The sequence below is a fragment of the Typopeltis vanoorti genome, chromosome 12 (genome assembly GCF_054136105.1).
Source record: "Typopeltis vanoorti isolate ZY-2024b chromosome 12, IOZ_Tvanoo_1.0, whole genome shotgun sequence".
Lineage (NCBI taxonomy): Eukaryota > Metazoa > Arthropoda > Arachnida > Uropygi > Thelyphonidae > Typopeltis > Typopeltis vanoorti.
The window spans coordinates 48,601,134-48,624,493 of NC_143560.1; the positions used below are offsets into that span (position 1 = coordinate 48,601,134).

A 23,360-nucleotide genomic window follows, 5' to 3' on the forward strand; every position below is an offset into this window, starting at 1 on the left:
TGAGATAGGTGTCAGCTGAAGAGATGACAGAGGATAGGTGTTAGCTCTGGAGCACATTTCAGTAGGAGAGATTCTATTAGGATCAGATGACTTTTGTAGTGTTCAGGTTGTTTAATATTCTTATATCTTTCTGCCAAAAGGCCATAGGTAGCATATGGTGCTCAGTTGCTGGTATGGAAGGAGGTGATTTGTCTTCGTCATCTGTGCAGGAGTTAGAGGAAAAGAGTGATGCTAGGAGGTTGGCTTTTAATTCGGGTGCTGTAGTAGTGGTGCCATCTAGATGGGAGAGAAATGGGATCACAGGGATGCCCTAATTAGTTTTAAAAAAAAGTCTCCCACCCACAAAAACTGACACTTTCAGAAAATAATTTAAAAAACAGCAAAAACAATAAAAATATGCCCAAAAAAATAAAAAATAAATGAAAAAATTCCACATAAAAATATCGTTAATGATACCAACATTCTAGGATTTGGTATCATTAACGATGTGCACCTGACCTGCTATTCATCACTGAACCTCAGTTGGCATGCTCTAAAACTATAGCTCACCTTAACTTTCCACGTCACATCATGCCTTCCATAAGAAGGGCAGAACGTATATGTTTTGTCAGGTCCGAGATTCTGTTCCGGTTATTAGACCTGAAAACTCCTTTATATAATCTGCTTTGACTCACGATTTCCTTAGCTCATTTTGTTGCCTTTATTTACTGCCTTTATCACTCTTCTAATTCTGATGACTGTGCTGACCTTTTTTGATTATCTCTGATCACATACAGCCTAATGACCCAAACAGTGAGATAATTTTTCTACACAATTTCAATGTCCATAATTCCCTCTTCTCTAACTTTACAGACCAAGCTGGAAGAGAACCTAAATTGCTGTCAGTAATGATCTAATGCAAATTGTTAACCTTTGCCATAATTCCAGGTAATCGCCATTCTTCCAAAACCCTGAACCTTTTCTCACTCGGCTCCTTCCCTTCAGAACACCATTCATATTAACTCTCTTCCTGGCAATGCTTACCTTGTTCATGTTTCTTTTTCTGCACGTCACCCTTCTTTCAACCAGTCTTAGCCAATGACATTAGCAAATTATATGTTTTTCATATGGCTAGGATCAATAAAACAACGGAAAGAATTCATCCACTACCTGAATGGCCTACATCCATGTATACATTTTCTATTAAACTTGAAAACAACAGGGCACATACCATTTCTGAATATACTCCTGAAGGTATCCAAAGAGAACAAAATGAATTATTTAGTATATAGAAAACATATGCACAACAGAAGACACCTTCATGTCTTATTCTGCCATCTCATGCAAAAAAAAATTAGGAACATTTGAAACAATAAGAGATAGGACATATGTCTCTAGCAACATCGAGAAGAGGAATCAAGAACTTAAATACCTCAGCTATACCCATGCTCGAAATGGACACATGCAAAAGATGATCAGCAAAATCTTGCAAAATTTCCCCAGACAAGTGAAAATAAGCAAGAATACAGAGCTGCAGTACCTTTCTTCATGTCCAACATGTAACAGAAAAAATTTCTAAAATACTTTGGTGATATGATATAAAAGCAGTGTTCATCCTGCAAGATTTTAAGATATCCTCAAAATTACTTCTTCAACCTGTTAAAAAAACTCACCATCATCGAATTCCTGAATGTCATGTATCCTCACGGATGTACAGGATATGATAGTACTACAACAATTTTCCTCTAAAGCAATTTGTTATCTGTCAAGACTTCAATACTATCAGATCTTATATTTCCATCTCCTAAGGTACTTTTTCTAATCTTTCCTCTCCCATTCTGTTTAAGTATCACCTGAGATTAGCTCTGCTAACACATTCCTGAATGTTAACATTGTCAAGTTCTTTCCTAATATCCTCATTTCTAGTGTGATACTGCAATTGATGCCACCTATTCAGTCCTCTAACCTTTCTCAGAACTTATATTTGTGGTCTCTAGTCTCTGATCAAGTGTTTTATTTCTATCCCAGCTCTCAGATCCCTTAGTTAAAATACACCGTCTTGTATACAGCTAATTTAGTGTTTTGATTAATTTCTCTTATTTCATATAAATTTATTCAGCGGACTTCCTTTCTCCATTACATATAATATTATGTGTAATGGAGAAAGTTATCAACAATCAACTTCTTCAACATTTGGAGAAATGTTATCTAATTATTGACTACCATTGTGGATTTTGTCAATCTAGATCCACAGGAGATTTCCTGGCATACATCACACACACACCTCTGGACCCATTCCATGGAAACCTTTGGAGAAACCTGAGCTGTTGCTCTTGACATAGGCTTATGATAGGTACTAGTACCAAGGGCTTCTCGACAAGTTACCATCATTTGGATTGCTTTCGACCTTGTGTTTAATTGAGTTGCCAGTTTTCTCTCAGATCAATCTCTATGTGTAATGATGGATGGTAATTGGCTACTCCCAGTCCTTCAGGGCTGTCATTTCACCCACCCTCTTCCTCATTTATGCAAATGACCTGTTCTCATTCACTTCAAACCCTAATCATAGGTTTGCTGATGAGAGCACACTCCACTTGTCCTACCCATATGACAAGCCTTGCAGTGCTCCGACATTTCATGCTTCAAAATCATCTGTAATAAGTTCCCTGAACATTGATCTCCACATCTATTCTCGGACTGACTTTTACTCCAAACCTTTCCTGGTATAATCATATCACTTCCAGAAAACTTGACATACTTCTCTGCTGAAGTTATTTACTCTGTATAAATCCCTAATCTTACCAACCTTGGAATACTGCCCTCAGGTTTGCGGTGATGCACCTAAGACCTCCCTAAAAATTCTTGATGCTGTTTGGAAAAGGACAATTTGGTTGATTAATGACATCTCTTCTAAAGTATTTCCATTGGTATTGTTCAGCAGAACTAGAATCCATTATGCCTCTCATTTCTGCCACATCTGCAACAACTCGAGCAACAGCTGCTTAACGTCCCTTTATATTCGAACTGTATACTCACCAAACCTCCTCTTTCCAGTCATCTTTCGTTCCATCCACCTCATTTCTGTGGAACATCCTCTCCCGCAAAACATTTCCAATGGATTACAGCCTCCAACTGTTCAAGAAGAATATCAACAGGTTACTCTACTCCTGACCCCTGTCCACACATGATATTTATTTGCTATAGGCACTTCTACCTTTCTTGTGTGGGAATAATATAAAAAAAGATGATGATAATAATAATGAACATTGTACACAGACACAGAAAAAATTCCTTCCTTGGATTACTAAGGTGCAGGAAGTTATTTTTTCATTTACTATGAGACAATTTCAACTTATTCCCTAATAGAATTAAATAGTTATTAATAGGGTTGAAATATGTGTTCAAATTAGAAATTAAAATAAAAGAACTGGGCTGTTTAAGTGTCAAAGCTTAATAACAGAGAGAAACCACATTCACTTAAAAGACTATGTGGAAAATCAACCAGGGTCTCTGGCCTAATATCTCCAACTTCACCTTCTCATGGAGCACCCCATTAGGAGTGATCTACTTGGATAATGAATGAATGAAGATGGTTTGACAATTTAGGATTTAGCCAACCAAGTTGTATTCTTATTGGATTAAACCAAAACAAAATAATGGTACAGCATGATATAATTTCATGCCAGCTGGGATGTCACTTGGTTAAACAAGCTCCCACTATTTTCATTGAGGAATCAGGATGAAAAGACAGCTATGGAAATAAACTCCAATTCAACATCAGCAAAATTTAACATTGGTACCATCAACATAAGGAGCTTAAATGACAAAGTAGTGGAACTGCAAAGGAATCAGAGAAGTACCATGTCGATATAATAGATGTTACTGAAACAAAGAAGACAAAAGTAGGTGAGAGTTCTCTGAATAACAAATACAAAATGTTATATTCAGGCAATAATAATAATAATTTAATGTGGTAGACAGTGAGTCTACTGTATTAAATTTCGCCTTGTTAACCTGGTTAGCATTACACTGCTTCATATCTCATCTCTGCTAAGTTGAAACTGCTTGAAGAGAGAGAGAGAGAGAGACGTTCACATGTGATTCAATATCTAGTCTTGGTCCTTAATGAACTGCTGCTGAGGAGTGTAAAGCCTTTGTTGAAATAATTTATTTTGTATTAATAATAATAATATTGAGTTTTTAAAGTATTTTCATTTTTTCTTGAACATTCTCTCATTAAACAGTCCAATGACAATCAGTTTTGACTATAGTAGCGACCATTATAGAACTCGTTTTGCTATAATAGACTACCAAAAGTGCCATAACAATAATTATTTTTTTTAAATAAATTGTTATTCTAAACTTTCTAGGATTTCACTGTATTAAAAGTTGACATAGTAGTTATTTCTTTGGGGGAGGGGAATTGGTTAATTTTGTTGTGCATTTGTGTATGTTTTAATCAAGTATCAAGTACTGACTGCTTATTATTATTCTTCAGCCATTTTTGAAATAGTACAGAGGCCTCCCCCTTTTGGGGAAGACCTTTGTCCTATTTCAAAGAGAAAATTGTTTATTACAATAAATTATTTATGTATTAAGGATGAGCTTACCTGTCAACAATGGCTTCGAAGACGGGTATTAAAGGATGGAAACCAGAATTTTTCAGATTCATCATTTGCAACTACAGGTAAATTTCTTTCTGTTATATCTTTTACACTGTTATAAGTACACCTGCTGTGATTTTTTTTCCTTACTATTTAATCTAAACAGTGCTTCTGTAAAGCTCAGATTTATTTTAAATGTATTTATTAATTCATTTCTAATGACTTGCTTTTATATTAACATGATACCAACCTACACATTAATTGAATATCTTAGAAGTGCATTATATGTGTGACATCAGTTGGTATTTTGATGTAGTTTAGTGTTTCATTCTTATTAAAGTTTATTGACCAAATTCAAGAATTTGAGCTGCCACTATATAGTCAGGCCCGGCTGGTGGCATGTGCGAAGTGTGCAACATACACAGGCGCCGCAGAAGAAAAGGCACCTAAAAGATGTCAAAAAATATGAGATAAGAGTTTAAATGAACAACGAATGGTACAGAATGGTACATATAATTATGAATGTACGTCGTCTTCCATTTGGGCCCCTTCAGATCTTCCCGGAAACGAACAAATAAATTCTGAAATTGTATCCTGGACCTGATTATATCACTGTAATTTTTGATTAAAATTTACAAAAATATACCTAAAATAGTTCTTTATTTTTTTGATGTATCATAAATCAACTTATGATTAATTGTTGAATTCTGTATAAAAAAAATTTATATAATCAGGACTAATCCGCAGGTAACATTATATTGTAAAGCGGTTTTCATTTGTTTTTCATTTCCTGTTCATTTTATTCACACACACTTTATTCAAAAAAAACTTTTTTGGAAAGGTGCCGAACATTAATCGCACACACAAGAAAAATACTAGGTGCCGGCGCTACATATAGTGATACCATCTCATTATATAAATATATCTATTTTATACATTTTTCTCATTTTGTGCTTATAGCTATCCTGCTGCTAGTATGTCAAGAGGAGAAATCATTACCATGCAGCATTTAGTTCATGTTAAAGGTTTCAATTAACAACTGTAGAATTTTATATATATATATATATATAAATATATATATATATATATATATATATCAATCTTGCATACAAAGGTTACAGAACCTTTTTGTCTGTGTGTAGCACGTTGATGTGTAGGTAGGAGTTAACAGTAAAGAAGCCTATTCATATTTTTCTCAGAGAACTTGAGGTTGTTCAAGAGAATAGGTGAAGATAGAATGAAAGATGAGGAAAAGAATCATGTTCAATGAGTTTAATATTGCACTGTAAAAAGACTTGTGGGCAGCTGTTGCTCTTGCTTTAACGAGCTTAGTGGAAAGTAGAGGAATGGTCAATGCTCAGTGGAGCTACACCACCCATGGACATCTCTGTAGAAGAAACATAAGGCTGAAACTGACCACATATGAGAAAGCGATTGAAGTGAGTCAGTGAGAAGGGGATCATTTACCATCCAAATTGCTTTCATCTGAAAAAATTGAGAATTTTAAGGAAGTTGTAAGTGTATTCTGATGGTAGAGAGATTTGGGGTTTGTAGCAAATTAGTAGCTGGATAGGCCAAAAGTGTCTTGAGCAGAAAAGGATGTGTAGTTTTTTAAAGGCTGAGGAAGCTACTGATGTAATGCATTTATGCTATGAAAAGCTAGAAGTAAATGTCAGTGTAAGAAGGGTGAGAGAGAGAGAGAGAGATCTAATCATATCTTGTAATTTATGTATTTTCGAAGACAATGGATGGTAAATTGAAATCCCTTTTACAAAAAAAAAAAAAAAAAAAAAAAGGAGGAGGAAGTGTTGATGATGCTTCAGGTTATCCTCACATTCATTGAAGGATGGTATGTTGATCATTGTTGTTATGGTTATAGATTTTGAAGCTTGGGGTGTATTTTTGGCACTATTGAGAGGTTTATGAAATGAGTAGGAGGTGTTATGTCCCTATCTTACGAACTTTGTTTGTTTGTTTGTCTTACAAACTGCCTTTGTCTATATTCTTCTAACTTCTATTTTCAAAACACCACCAAAATTTCTACTAATATCTGAGCTATTGTTCCCCGTAGTATCCCTAGTATTTGTATTTTAACTGCGCCCTTTGGGATATTTAGTTTAAGATATCTTATACATAAACAGAGAAAGGAACTCAAATAACTGAAAGTGTAACTATTGCAGTCGTGACACTATTTCTTATTACTCAACATTAATTCCTTAAACTTCCCGTTTCTTAACATTAATTCCCCGCGTGGTTAGGCTCGAATGTTTCTAAGCGGTGCATTGGACTAGCAATATCAGACAACTTCTTTTATCATTAAACAAAAGGTTTATTATTTCTCTAAACATGGTACATATCAAAATACACAACTAAATTACTTACACACTAAAATTAGCTTAATACAAGTAGTTGGGCTATGATTCGACAAAGGTTACTATGATCATGCCGCCACAAAATTTTTATACAAAACATGAATTCACTTAACATAAAAGTTTTAGGTCATCACACATTAACAGATTATTCAGCTCCAAGTACACTAACAAATACATTAACTACTCTAGCACATATTTATGACAATTCCGATTCTCTACACATCACACTAGGCATTCAAATTCCTCAGGCTACTTGGTTACTCAATTTACGCTAATCAAACTCAATATTCATTAACACACACAACTATGTCATTATCTTTCCTTTTACAATATAGTAGACACTCAAGATTCTTAGGATAATTAATTATTCACAAATTATCAACTCTAGCTAGCTTACTTTTAACACTCTCTATCAAACTCTAAAGTCCTATTATAATTTCTCCCTAATCACTTTAACAGTTCCGTAATATGACAATGGTATCTATCACATACAACTTCTAGTTAACATAAGACAAAATTCACAATACCTTTCTTTAGTAGCTTCACTTACAGGCCTTCACCTTCTACTGAACGAACTTGCTTGCATAACTTCTTGCAATTCTGGGCTATATGAACATCTGCGCCGTCGGCTGTACTATCCGAAACGAGGACATCGATATTTTCACAGCTTCCTATGACTCTCTGGTATATTTCGCTTTCTACATAGGAATACGGGAATAGCTTTCCCGTTCACCTTCGATTCCTTGTTGTAGCATGAGGATATATGCCATATCTCTCCACTCAGGAACACCGTGAAATCCACTAGAAAACCAAACTAAAACCACCGCGACTATCCAAACGTTTCTTCTCTTCTCGCAAAAAAAGGCAAAAAGGCCTCAAGCCTCCTTGACCACCTAAACGTCTCCCCCAAGACCCAAAAGAGCCTACTCCTCGAAAATCCAAAGTCAAAAAGAAAGAGCCTCAAAAGGGGGGGTTACCAACCCTTTTATAGCTGCTCCCCTAATGGCGCCCTTTCTTACTTCTTTTTCCCACCTCCTACTTGTTTTCCGTCTGTCTACCAATTGGGTGGCAATTTGGCCTCCATACGTCATTTTGATTATCAACTCGTAACGAAGTTTCCATCCGGACATAGGCCCTAAGCGATATTCCGTTATTTCCCTTGTTAGCCTCTATCTTAATCCCCTTTCAAACCTTTTCTCAGAATTCTACTTAAAGCTTAATCCGTAGCCTCTTACATAGCTTATTTCATGACTCATCCTTTTATACTTATGCACTTAACTCTTTCATTCTTAATCGCATTACTATATTAATTCTTAGTTAGCTACTTATTTAATACAAATTCCTTGTTTAGTCATAATACATCTTAATACATTCCTTTCTTTCGTTATCTTAACTAAACAATAGACCTTTACATTTTACTCAATTTATACTGGATGCAAGAATATTACATTAACTAAATTATCCTTTTTATGCAGGGGTGTTTATTTATGTTATTTATTTTTTTATGTTACACCATGATAACTGAGAATACTATATTCTCAAGATATCAGGTGTAACAGAGGACTTGAGTGTACTCGGTGAGAGGCAGTCATGTTTAAGAGAAAGGGAGTAGGTGATAGAATAGAGCCCTTGGGTTCTCCTGCATTGATGGGGAAGGCTGAAGAGAGGAACCCCCACCATAATGCTCAGCAGTTGACGCAAGAAAAAATTTGCTACCCAATTCTTCATCTTAGTTGATTGAATGATTATCGTGTTCTGCCCTCCAACAGATTGCAGTTTGAATCCTGCTATGAGCATATATATTTGGTGTCACATACCATCTGTCTTTAGATGATAAATGAATTTCATCATCCTATGTGAAACCATCACTGCTTATTTGAGGCCTGAAGTAGCTTGAAAAAGTTCCATCATTACTCCAACAGGATTTCTGGATTATCCTGCCTTTGGCCCACCCACAATGTACTAATACCAATTTTTTGTGGATGGGATTCGTATAAAAATCAGAGAGTAGGAAGGTGGACAATTTGCTGAGAGGGCTTTAATGCTAGTCATCATCAAATACTTTGGAAATGTGAAGTGCAACATCATAAATTTTCTCTGTGTGTATCCAGAAGTTGGTAACATAGGCTCTAGAACTTCCTTGGACCCCAGAATGTCATAATCCATGCTACTAGTCAGTGATTAACTGGTTGATCTTTGGGTTGTGAAATTGACTGCTGTTAACCTTTTCCATTATTTTTGAAAACACTGAAGTAAGGGCAGTAGATCAGTACTTTGACAGCAGACTTTTATATTCCTTCTTTTGGAACAGGTTGAATATTGGCTTGCTGTTATGTATTTGGCATAGATGCCTGCTGTGTATAAAGGAGAGTAGAGATGATATTGGATGATTTTAGTCCTGGAGCACAACTTAATTACAGTTAGGGAGGTACATCAGAATAAGAGGACTTTTGGTTATCCAAGTTACTTAAGATTCTTCTGATGTCTTTGTAGCAAAAAAACTACAGAGGTCATGTGGTGCACTTCTACCAGAAATAGTGCACCATATTCACTTTGAGATGATTTGCCTTGGTTCTTTAAATTTCTCATGTAGATGGCAATGCTGTTGCAGCATTGCCATCTGCATGAGAAATAGATGGGCAGATAAGCATAAATTACACCTTAGTTTCACACTCAAAACACACACACATGTGCGGCTGTTTTGCAGGCATCTAAAAATCATTTATATCATTACATTTTTCATGTTTTCTTAAAGTGTAATTTATAATTGTGTATATTTTTACATATTTTCTGAATTGTTTCTTTATACATAAAGAAACAATCAGATCATTTTATTAGGAAAAAAACAAACAAACAAAAAAACTGGTCCCATTTCTTACCAGTTGTATATGCCGCCATATAACATCTTACAACTAATAAAATTTACTATAAAGAAAAAGAAAGAAAAAGTTCCATCATTCTTAGACACCCTCCAGCTTTGTCCATTAGTGTATTATAAATTTACTTTATTTGGCAGATAGGTACACCAGACTTCCATTTATCATTCGTCTCAGAAGAGCAGAATTGTTAAAACTTTACTTAACAGAGCCCATTTGTTCCTCATTTCTTCATATTTGAAACAAGCACTTCTCAGTGAAATCTTTGATGCAATGAAATGTTTATAATCCTCAACATATTCAATGGATTTTGGACTCTATGTTGAGGTAGCATAATTAAGATGTTTTAATCTGCTTCTAGATTATATTATATTATATCTCATATAAACAGCTACATCAGAAAGTCCAACAAAGTAGCTAAAATGCTTTGTTCTCCTATGCAGTTTTTACTCCTACACTCAAGATTATCACAATAGAACATACAGCTCCTATCCTATATATTTCCAGTGTCTCCAAACTTATTAGCTGAAATTTGAAGAAGCTTCACCTGGTATTTATATTTTTCTCTATTAACAAAATTTCTAATTTCCTGTCAACTACAAAGAGCAAACTTTTGCCTCTCTATATATATATATCAGGTTGCATGTGGATGTAACTTATATTGGATAACTGGTTGTTCAGTAGAAAAAATCATTAGTGAACACCACTACTATATTCAGTACCACAAATCTGACAAGGCTAGTCTCGCAGAGCAAGGTATTGAGGGTGAATACAGAATCTTTTGAAATGATACTCTCTAAACTAGAAGCAATTTGAAATATGCACATCTGTTGAAGGAGAGTTCAGAGGTCTTATCGCACCATCCTAATTTAAATTGGTATGATTGCCTCTCAGTTCTGAAAGCATGGATGCTTCTCATCCTTAGTAATTATCATAGATAAGAATATGACTCTTTAGCTTTTAAATATTACTTTCTAGCTCTTGTGTTTATCAGTTAACTGATTGTTGTATTTATTGATCTACTAAATTGCTCATTCACTCTACACTGATGGTGTACTGTTATATTTTCAGTATGAAATTGTTGGTAGTTTTCAATAAATTTTTTATATTGTGTCTGCATGTTTCATATTCTATAACTGGGGTGAAACTTCCACATAATCTGTAAGGAATGTGGCGAATCAGCTGGAAATTTCTTACCCATTGTATGGTCCTCACCTTCTTTTTGGTGCAATCCATTAAGGAATTCACATAGACCCGGATGCTAAAAATATGCATGGACTCACCGTTTGGATCTTAGCTCACTATTGTATTCTCTGTTAGTTGAAGCTTTGGACACTTGATGATACAATTCCTGACAGCTGGAGCATTACCCATTTATTTGAGACTAAAAAATAAGTAAAAAGTCAGTTCCTGGCACTGTGCTCAAAAGAGTTGAAGAGAAAGATTTGCAGTACAAAAAGAATCAATTGAAACAGCTCAGAAGAATTACCAATACATGTCACGATTATTGCTTTTGCTTAGAAGACGAAAACTGGTAACATTCTTCCTCATATTGTGAAAGAGAAACATAAACAAGTTAGGTTCAGACCAAACAGAGGTTGTCAAGATCAGATTTTCATTTTAAGACAAATAGTTCAGAAACTGTAGGAATATGACAACTTGCCCAGAGAAAAGCTTTTTAAAACTACAATTATATGGAGTAAATGGAACATTATACAGAGTAATACATAAACTATATTTAAGTTGTAAATCAGGTTAGAATTGAAGGAAATGCAGGAAGTTGGTTTGATGTAAAATCAAGTATAACACAAGGGTGCACATTATTTCCACTCTTATTCATCTATATAGATAACATTATGGTAGGTAGCATTAAACCTGATGCTAGAATTGAAGGTATAAAACATAGCTCTGTTTTATGCAGATGATGTTTTACTCTGGAACACATCCAGTGCAAGTCTCCAGGATTCTTTAACTAAATTGAATATCAACTGTAACAAATTTTGCATGAAAAGCAACAATAAAAAGACCAGAACTATGAAAATAGCCAGGAACATTGAAAACTTTCTGAATGGAGAGCCTATGGAAAAGTAAAACATTTCAGCTATTTAGGCACAGTTTTTAGTAAGAATGGCAAATTAAATTTGGAAATAGACTTAATGATGCTTTATTTTAGGAATGCATGCGAGCTGATGTATTGTGGATATAATGATCTGAAAAAGTTGGAAAGTTGGTTTTCTAATTAGAAAGTTGGTTCAATGAGGAAGGAAATACCTTGTGATGATTCCTTTTCTAGTGTGAATTTGATGCAAGGATGTAGGTTGTTGATATTAGTTTTTTAGAAATGAGTAAAGTTCTTGTTCCATGTGACTCCAGACTGCAAAGACATCATCAACATATCATAGCCATATTTGTTGGTTTTTGGTCACGAGCGAAAATCTTTCTTCTAAGCATTCAAGAAAAAAGTTGGCTAAGTTAAGTGATAAAGGTGAGCCATTGCTGTTCCTTTCTCTTGTTTTTATATTTTATCTTTCCATGTGAAGTAACCTGATGTGATTGTAAATTTGAATAATTCTGAAATGCGGCATCTTTGGTATCCAGAGCACACAAATTTTGTTTCTCTGAAGAATCTTTAAAACAAAAATGTTGCAACAGATTGGCAATCTGTTGCAAATTTTTCCAACTTACATTGGGAGACCTCAATAAAGGTCGAAAACAGTCTGGGTATTGGCCCCTTGCCTTTAATACAAAGCATCATACATCTCCTCCAGGAGATGTGCTTTGCATTAAAGGTAAATATTAAGATTAGTGATCAGAGCTTATTCTACTTTTACCATGAGTTGCCTTGGTCTTGCACTACGTGCAGGGTCAGCTAGACTTGCAACACTTGCAGGCGCAAACTTGACTTGTTTGCTTACTTGGGAAATGGAGTAAAATCAGGTTTAAAATAGCTTGGTATCTTTAACATTTATTATACCCAAGGTAAAATACTTTCTACTATTATGTCGATCTGGTACGTATCCAATTCTTCTACTATTTCCAGTTCTTTCTCATTATAACGTTTTTATGTTGATGGTACCAATTTTGAACTCTGTTGATGTTGAGTTGGGATGTGTTTCAGGATTTGTTCCAGTAGTTGACTTTTCACTGTATGCCCTGGTTCCCTGATGAAAATGACGGTGACCTTGTTTAACTTGACACTGTCCCAGCCAGCATAAAATTCTGTCATATTGTACCATAATTTTTCACTGTGGTCTAAGCCAATAAGATATGGTTTGGTCGGCTATATCCCAAATTGCCAGCCCATCCTTCATTCAGTATCTTAAGTAGATGCTTAAGGGGGGGTGCATGATGAGAAGGTGAGGATTAGACATTAGGTAAGAAGCCCTGAATGGTTCTCCGAATTCCTTAAAAAGCTGCGTAGAGATCTTCTTCCAGTTATACAGCCTTCACCTTAAGCACCATGGGTGTATATTCAAAGTGTGTTAGGTGTGCGCGGTGCACTCCTATAGAATAGCAGTATCACTGATATTATATTTTTGATTTTATTCATGTTAAAGACTCCTAATTGTTTCCTGGCTTCGCATGATTCCTAAAATTAAACACATTATACTAATGTGTTTAATTTTATGAAGAGGACACTTTTTAATGTGTAAACATTGCATCACATTTGCATTAATAGCCAGGGTATGCAGTCACAAATATGAACACCTTTGAGCCCTCTCAACATGCGTATAGATGATGCAACGGGTCAAATTCTTAGCATTCCAGTGGTTTTAGTGTCCATCCAAAAGTCAAGACAGGGTAGGTGCTAAGACAATAGCACCCAGAAATCTTAATGGCTGTGATTGGTTATCGTGTCAACCAATATAATCAAAAGTTGTCATTTGTCATAAGTTGCTGTTTTTGTTTTCTAAGTTTCATCTGTTCTGCTTGCAAGAAGTGTGAACTGACATGTTTAGGACACCGATATAGACCAGTTTTTAATATATAATTTTCTATAAATAATTTATAACTTTCTTGTCCATATTTACAATTGGAAAGAGTGTTGACGATCTACTGAATGTCCCATTTTCTGCCAGAGCTTTTGTAGATTGTAATTGAAGGAGGTAGGTAAGCCTCATTCTCTTCTTCCAAATTTACTGAGCAAGCACAAAGATGCAAAAGCTGAATACATGAGGTACTTCTCTATTTTACAATACATGTTTAACACATTTTCCCCCATTCTATGCAGATTTGGTTACAATGAATTGATAAATTATAGTATTCACAGTGATCCTACAATTAATCACATTGGACCAATTAAGATGAGCACTATTCACTTTCAGAACTTTCATGTATTGATGAAAATGCAATCATATGGTTAAATTGATGTGAATTTTGTAATGCAGGTTACATAAGCCACGTGGCAGCACACTCACCTGAAATTGGCAAGCGACGCTACTGTTGAGGTCCTCCCCCAAAAAAATCTTTCACATAAAAATAATTTTTAATTATGAGGTTTTCCATAATTCAACATACATAATTTTTTGTGAAACTGAGACTCTCACACACAGTGATTTTATATATATATATATATATATATATATATAAGGAATGAAAGAAATAGTTCTAATATTATAATTATTATTATTTTTGACTAAATTTCCTGTCTTTTAGTTCGTCGTGCTGCACCTCCCTTGGATATTTTAGGTTTACCTGGATATGAAAAACTCTCAGATAAGGAAAAAGGGGTAAGATTATCTTGAATAAGTATACAGTGGATTCCACTTAATTGGGCCACATTTGAGTAGAATAATTTGATCCATTTAACAACTGCCCCAGTTACATGAAGTTGTGTGTAAAGAATTTAAACAAAACAAAATGCAAATTTAGACCACTGTTTTGTTTATTGAGTAGCTAAATTACTGACTTATAGGTAAAATTAGTTGGCTTTAATTAAAGTAAAATATTTGCTATAAAAATAATTTATATACACATTAAACGTGCATGTTGTTAATGATGTTTTAGGAATTGATCAAGTGTAGTCTGTTGTTTTTTTGTTCAGTTACAACTGAACACAGTAAGTTATATATTGCAGAGATAGCACTGTCTTCATTGCCTTCCTGCATGAAATAGGATCTTAACCCTGCAGTAAATTTTCTAGCATTCTGACTATTCACTTGTTCAAGTGTCATCCTCATTGCTTTCTTGTTCTTCTAATGTCCTCTGATGTTTTACTGCAATTTCATTCTCAAAATCTTCATTTTCATTATTGAAGATAATCATCAATAAGTGCAAACTCTTCATAGTTTCTGATGTGCTTCACATCTAATGGGATGTGTCATTTTCACTGTAGTCAAATCTGTCACATCCATGATTGTGTGTTTAAAACCATTGTAAGCAAAACAGTTTTGAATGGTCTTGTTGATTATCCCTCACCAACTATCAGCCATAAACTGTATTGCTCATGAAAGATTAACTTTTGTACTGACTTCCTTAACAATTATCAAGAATCAGTAAAATTTTTCTTGATCTCCATTGTATTTCTATGTCCCAACTCATAAGCCAATTCTTAAGAAATCCACACATATTTGTTAGCATGGTACTGAATTGGTAAACTCTCCATTCTGATTCCTTGAAAGCATCGAGGTCTTTCCTCTTTTTCCAGTAATAACAATTTTTTTAAATTTGTTCCTGACATATTTGAACAACATAACACTGTTACACAGATCCAAACAGTGCAGCATGTGTATATCACAGGAACCCACCCAGTGTGGCATGATAAAATAGTCATCAGCATTTTAAATGTCATCAGCACTAAAAAAAAAAGCAAAATTTCACGATTTTTCTTATATTCCATGAGGTAGAGGTTATTGACTGAGATTAAATGGCACCATGTTCCAAATTAATAAAGTAAATTCTTGTTATAATCTCATTTTGCATTTGTTCTTCTACACTTTTCCCAATAAAGCAGCTGCCCTAATTAACTAGTGGACCAATTAACTGGAATCTGCTGTATTTATAAAATGTAAGGACCTTGAAAGCTTTCATTGATTAGTGAATTTAACTAAATATATTTCATGAAGATAAAATTAAAATAACTATTTTGGAACTAAGTAAAAGGAAACTAAAATGTTCACTATTTCAAACAAATATTTCCTATTAGCTTACATAATATACTAGTCTTGACTTCACAATGAGTTTGCCATTTCACTACACTTAAGAAGCATGGCTTCTTCCATACCCGATTGCCGTTGTAAATTGAGCTGTAATACAGTTGTTTCTGATTGGTAAAAGCCTTCACAGACTTTATAGAGAGTCTAGAGTTTAAAGACTCGTCATTATCTGTGCAGCCACCCTTTGGCTCAAAACTGAACTTAATATATAAGCTAGGTTTTATGTAACAAATAATTTAACAGATAATTTATGTAAAAGAAATTAATTATTTATTATAATGTTTCTACCTATGTATCACAGGCATCTGAGAACCATGTGGTACAAGGGAGGGAGGGGAAATGAAATTCAGTAGAGAAACAATGCTACATATACTGATGTCTTGACAAACATGATATAGTAGTCCTCCTTGTACCCATGGGGATACATTCCTTGACCCCCCCCCCTGCAGATACCTGAAACCGCGAATGGAACCAACCCTATATATATACTATGTTTTTTTTTTTTTCTATACATACATACATACATACATACATACCTATGATAAAGTTTAATTTATTAATTAGGCACAGTAGGAGATTAACTACAATAATAAAATAAAACAATAATAATAATAATATAATTTTAATACTCCAGTAAAAGTTATAAGAATGTGAATGGAATCTTAGCAATCCCAGCATACATTTTTTTTATTATTATTTATTTATTTATTATTGTATGAAGTCGAGAACTTTCACCTTTTCACTTGTAAGAAAGCACTTTATGGCTTCTCTTTGGCATATCCGAATTGCCAGCATCATCACTACTCTTGCACTTTGGGGCCATTATTAAGTAAAATAAGGGTTATTTGAACACAAGCACTACAACAGTTGGTCTGATAATCAAGAAGTACACAGAATGGCGCACAATTTAAAACTTATAAAATGTTGATTTCTGGAAATTTCCATTTAATATTTTTTGACAGTGACTAACGGACGGGTAGCATATACGGTATAGTGTGGATACACTGGACAAAAGGATGATTCATGTCCTCGGTGAGACAGCATGAGATTTCATCACATTACTTAGAACAGTATGCAATTTAAAACTTATAAATTGTTTATTCCTGGAATTTTCCATTTAATATTTTCAGACTAGAATTGAGCATTGATAACTGAACCTGCAGATAAGGGGGGGGGGGGAACTATAGTACATTTAAAAAGTAAAATAATCAAGATGAGCAGAATCAGGAAGCATTTATTTCCCACATAGGGAGCGAATGTAATCCAGTAGCTCTATTAAGATTGGGAGTGTTTAACAATGTCTGACAGCTGTTATACAATCTTTCCATAAAAATTCTGCTCTTGTGCAGAATATGAGTCTTATGTGTGGGTGTAGAGTTCCAGTGAACTCTACACTTAGAGGCAATAGCATGTTCTACAAGTCCAGACTGCCAGGGTTTATGATGTGATTATGATGTTCCTCAAGATGAGCAGCGGCAGATCTTCTGGATTGACCAAAATAGGATAAACCATAGCAGCACAGATTTGATAAACATCTAAGAATGTCTTTACTTCAATTGAACCAGGACATGACATGAGAAAATCTTATGGATAAATAAAACTATCAAGAAGTCCAAGTACCTTCACTGTATGCTCAGATATGCCTTTAATATAAAGAATGGATATATGATCACCTTCCTCTAAAATAGAGGATGAAGGAGTAGGAGCCCTTTAGTTTGTGGCTTAATTGATGAACAAGGTCACTAAAAGCATTAAACAAGTGGGTGTTAGACTTGTTATATTTCTTGAAGCTGCAAAGTCTCAGTGGAACATTACCTTAAGATGCTGTGGCATTGAAATAATGTTGGATCTAATATCTACTTGACTTATATAATACTGAAACATTAATAAAAGATTACATCACCCCATAGCAACGTTAGGTAACATTATAAGCTGATTGAAATACACAAGAGTACCACCTTACCAAGAAACATATAGGAATAACCAGAAAGTAATAACACTGTGGGACCAAATGGTTTTTTCAGATAAAAAATCCACTCAGAAAGTCAAAGAATTTACAGGGATCCAGAAATAAGGAGCTGCACTGTCAATTTCTGTAGAATAGCATCTCTGTATAAGCCAAACATTCACCATATCAATCACTGGCTCATACTGTGCTGCTGTAAAGAACATTTACTAGTCCACAGGGCAAAGCCATGATAAAACAGCAGATCACAGCACCTTTTTCCAACTGAATGGACAAATTTGGGTTTGGTGGATTGCAAAGATATAATGCGCCAGAACAAAGGTCCAAGTCCTAGTATGGATGTCGATCTTTGTTTTGTTGCTGTTACAACATGATTCAAGATAAATTATCTTAAAAAATTTGTTGGCCTGCACAGATTCTCAATCTTAGTCCAATAGAATACCTTTGAAATTAACTTGAATGTTGAATATTGGCTAGAACCAGTACTTCCAACAATGGTACATAGATTGGTAGTCATGCGGAAGGAGAAGTGATCCAAAATACTTAACTCATCACAAACTTTTTGGGAGTAAAACTGGAAGGATGGAAAGGAACCAAATGAAGCTCCATGTGCTATTACTTATTGGTACATAGTGTATTCACCATATGGACATATGGCATAAATGACCTACTTTGTTCAGAAAATTGTATTTATATTAGAATTGTAACAGGATGGAAAATTACTAATTTAGATGTTTTAATTAGTGATGCTATCCTCTGATAGCATCACTCTAATTACCCACTAACTACTTTTACTGGACTTTCCATGATTAAAACGGCACATTTTTTTCTGTAACATAACAGTGCACATCAGCTAGATACTTATTAATTGGTGATTTCAGAAAAAATGAATAGGATCTCTCAGAACATATTTTTTTTTATTGTAGTCTATATGCATTTGGCATATACTGGCATATGCTAAATGCATATGCATATTTGGCATTTTTTTCATAGCATGCAATATGCATGCTATGAAAAATCATAACAATTTTCCATTACCATGAAAAATTACTAAAATTATTAAATTATTATTAGTATGTCTTATGAAGGATAGAATACTTGAACATATCTTTGAACTAATACTTGAGGTAGAAAAAGCCATCAAAAACTTGAAATGTGAAAAGGCAGCTGGAGTAGATGATATTTGACCAGTGTCTGCACTGAATAATTCAGAGGGCCTAGAGAGAAGGTCAAATTCCCAGTGATTGGAGTAGAGCTCTCATAGTACCCATCTATAAAAAAGGGAATAAAGCTGAATCCAAGAAACAGAGGAATTTCTCTGCTGAATGTTCCAGGTAAGATTTATGCAAGTATACTTGAAAAGAGGTTGAGAAAGATTGTGGAAGAGAAACTTGGGGAAAAACATGCAGTGTTCAGGCCAAATAGAGGTTGTCAAGATCAGATTTTCTTTAAGACAAATAATTGAGAAATCGTGGGAACATGACAAATTTTGTAGATCTGGAAAAGGGATACGACAAGGTACCCAGAGAAAAGCTTTTCAAAACACTTCAATAATATGGGGTCAATGAAACATTATATCAATCCATAATCTGTATTTAAGTTGTCAGTCAGCAGTCAGAATTGAAGGAAATACAGGAAGATGGTTTGATGTAAAATCAGGGATAAGACAAGGACGCACATTATTTTCACTTCTATTCATCATCGATATGGATCACATTATGAAAGAAAGTGGCATTAGGCCTGATATTAAAATTAGAGATGTCAAACTTAGCTCTTTACTTTATGCAGATGATGTTGTACTCCTAAACACATCTAGTGCATGTCTCCAGAATTCTTTAACTAAATTGAATAACAGCTGTAACAAATTTGGCATGAAAATCAGCAATAAAAAACAAAATTATGAAAATAGGCAGGAACACAGAAAACTTCCACTGCATTCTGAATGGTGATCCTATAGAACAAGTAAAATATTTCGGCTATTTAGGCACAGTTTTTAGTGAAAATGGCAGGTTAAATCTGGAAATAGACAACAGAATAAGCAAAGCTGGTATGGTGGGTAGCCAACTGAATAAATTTATATGGAATAAGAAAGATTAGCCAAAACACCAAACTAGCAATATACAAGATAGTGTTCAAACCAGTTTTAAGTTTAGATCTCAGAGTTGGGTTAGAAATAAAGTACTTGATCAAAGACTAGAGACCACAGATGTGAGCATTCTGAGATAAATTAGAGGAGTGAACCAATGGCAGAATCATATTAAAAATGAAGAAATTAGGAACTTGACATTATTAGCATTTAAGGATGTATCAGCAGAGCTAATCTAAAGTGGTATGGCCACTGAAATAGAATGGGTAAAGAAAAGTTAGCTAAAGTGTTTGTTACCAAGATAGCAGGAAAGAGTCCCAGAGTTGGAGTGCTTATAATAATAGACTAATTTGGAGGAAAATTGTGGATAGGAAATTAATAATAATGTAAACTTAATCATGTAGTGCTGTTGTAGTAACCTGAACACCCCTTGGGGGGGGGTATATATCAGGAAATTGATGATGATTATAATTCTTACGTCATAGCTTATGAAGAAAATTGGTTGCCATTGATTTCATTCTCTGACCCTTGCATTAATTCATGATTAATTTCTGTGTATAATTAAATTAAAGATGCCAAGAAATTATATTCTTGCTTTATCCTTTATCCAAGTTTAAGGCAAACAAAATTTCCACATGAGATGTATCTTCAGACTAAGCTACTTGTATGTAGAGTCTGATGACTTCGCTTCCATTTCTGGTGAGATCCCAATGAAGTTGAAACTGGTCTGAGTAGTGGCCCTTCCCATAGTTCTTAGCATTATTATTATCCTAAATTACAGATTCAGATGCATGGTCCATGTTTAATATTGTAATATTTCTAATGTTTTTGCTGGCCTAGTTGGCCGAGTGGTAAGTGTATCCACTCTCCAGCCAAAAGGCTGCAGGGTTCAAATCCTGCCACGGGTATGGATTTTTGTGATTGTCTGTGAAAATACTAATGGTGGTAGTGGACGGTAGATGGCATTGGTGTAGTTGAGTGGTGGAGACAGAGAGTTGTAGAGAGTGCTTTGCATTATGGGATACTGAGGCAATTAATGTGAAGTCATTAGCTTCTATATACAAGTAGCTTAGTTGTGAAGATTTTTCATGCACAACCTTTGTTTGCTTACACGTGAATAAAGGATAAACCAAGAATATAATTTCTTGGCTTCTTTAATATAATTTATAGCCAAGTGAAAAAAACTTTAAACACTACTAGTTCTGGTGTATACTTTGAAGTGATGTACATAATAATCTAACACAATTAATATTACATACATAAACAACCCTACATACTTGTCGTACCTTTACATACATTATACATTCATATCACCATATTCTCATAATAAAAGTGTATGTGTATACACACAGATATGTGCCTGTGTGTTTTGCAAATGCTTATTTTATTTTTATTTATTTATTTATTTTCTTTTTAACAGTTATGCTCAGTTCTACGCTTAGTTCCAGAAATCTACTTTAGTATTAAAAGACTCCTTATTAATGAGTGCCAGAAACTTCAGGGTTTAAGATTAGCAAATGCTCGTTCAATAGTCAAGATTGATGTTAACAAGACTAGAAAAATTTATGATCTCTTGATGGAAGAAGGTGATATCTACAAAAGCAATACTTGAGATAATATGAAATTGAGATAATGAAATATAAATGAATGTTTCTGATCACAGTGCAGCTGAAAAAATTTCTGTTTTTGTAAATATGTAAAGCAATAAATTATTCTTAAATGTAACTATATTTGAATCAAAGTTTTGTTACAATAATTATATGAAAAGTTATTGTCACAAATTGGTAAGATGTGAAATGAACTGCTGTAGTATGTTAGTTAGATTTCAGTGTAGTCCAGTAAGGACTGTGTGTGTGTGTGTGTGTGTGTGTGTGTGTGTGTGTGTGTGTGTGTGTGTGTGTGTGTGTGTGTGTGTGTGTGTGTGTGTGTGTGTGTGAGTGAGTGAGTGATATATCATGTATATGCACACACACATATAATAAGAGGCTGTGATATCTAAAGTAGCTATAGAAACTGAATTTAGAAAATAGAATAAAACTAATAATAATGGTATGTAGCTGCTGGATTCTGTTAGTGGTGTTCATAATGCCAGTGTAAGTCTTACTAGCACCGTATTGCAACATAAAGATGCGCACAAATTCATACAGAGAAGACACGCACACTAAATAAGAAATGTCTCATTGACTGTGTTATTGTCAGTAGCAGTATCTGTGCACTGGTTCAGGGCACAAGAGTATACAGAGGATTTGAAACAGCAAGTGATCACCATTTACTTTTGAGCAGGTTAAAAATGAATACCATATTAAGAAGAAAAATGTGAAAGAAATTTTTAAAAGGAATCAAAGTCGAGCTGTTTTCACAGGTGAATTATACTCAAATATATAAATATTACTGGAGAAAAAGAAAATGAAGGCATTTGAAAACAATAATCAAACAAACATCAATTCATGTTGAGAAACACATAGAAATAAGAATCATATTATTCATTGTATTATTGTTGATATCAGTATTTCAGGATACAAGATTATACAGTAGATTTGAAGCAGAGGATCACCAGTTATTTTTAGGTAAGATAGAAATGATTATCATATTATAAAGAAATATGTGTATGAAAATTTTAGAAATAATCCAAGTTTTGCAGCTGTCAAATGTGAACTGCAGACTCAAATATTATTGGAGATAAAATGAAGGAGTTTAAATACAAAAACTAAATCTTAGTCCAGTGACACAATTTGAAGAAAAGATTAACTGGTTCATCCAGGGGGAGAATATAATGAAATTGTCTGTAATGATAAAAAAAATTGAAACTCCATTGTTGATTCGAGAAATCAGAGGCAATTCTTTAACTTCTTGATTAAGAAGAAATCATATTGAAAACCATATTTCTAAAAAGTCAGTAGGGTGTCCTTACAATAAACAGAAGAAAATGTAAGAAAGCTTAACTATGTGTCTAAGTAGCTAAACAAAAGTCATAGGAAGATCATGGAAAGAACATAGGATCTAAATATCATGAAAGTGGCAAAATGCTCTAGAGGCTGTTAATAAACTTAGAAATGGAGGAATGACTATTGTAATTGGAGTTATTAAATATGTGCAAGGATTTCTGTATAAGTGAAACATTAAATATGAATAGAGATTAACATGTGGATCATGCAGGCTACAAAGGCAAGTACACTGAAAGCCTGAAGGTGATTTATTATGTCTGTACACAAATGCCAGAATTATCATGAACAGTTGTTGCTTTGGTGAATGTTGGAACCTCGGATTGTTGGCTTAGCATTAGTGAACTCTGGCTCGCGGAGGCATATATAATAACCGGTAT

General features: G+C 34.3%; 1 protein-coding gene across 2 annotated transcripts in view; it reads left to right on the forward strand.

Moving 5' to 3' along the window:
• Positions 1–21,754, forward strand: part of Ada2a (Transcriptional adapter 2A) — a 184,524-nt gene extending 162,770 nt beyond the window's left edge. For both annotated transcript variants that reach the window (XM_090401481.1, XM_090401480.1), the window contains exons 9-11: positions 4,579–4,666; positions 14,488–14,561; positions 21,459–21,754. In XM_090401481.1, coding sequence (XP_090257607.1) covers positions 4,579–4,666; positions 14,488–14,561; positions 21,459–21,650 — 354 coding nt within the window. In that variant the 3' untranslated portion in view covers positions 21,651–21,754. The remainder of the gene's footprint in view (positions 1–4,578; positions 4,667–14,487; positions 14,562–21,458) is intronic.
• The last annotated feature ends 1,606 nt before the right edge of the window (positions 21,755–23,360 follow it).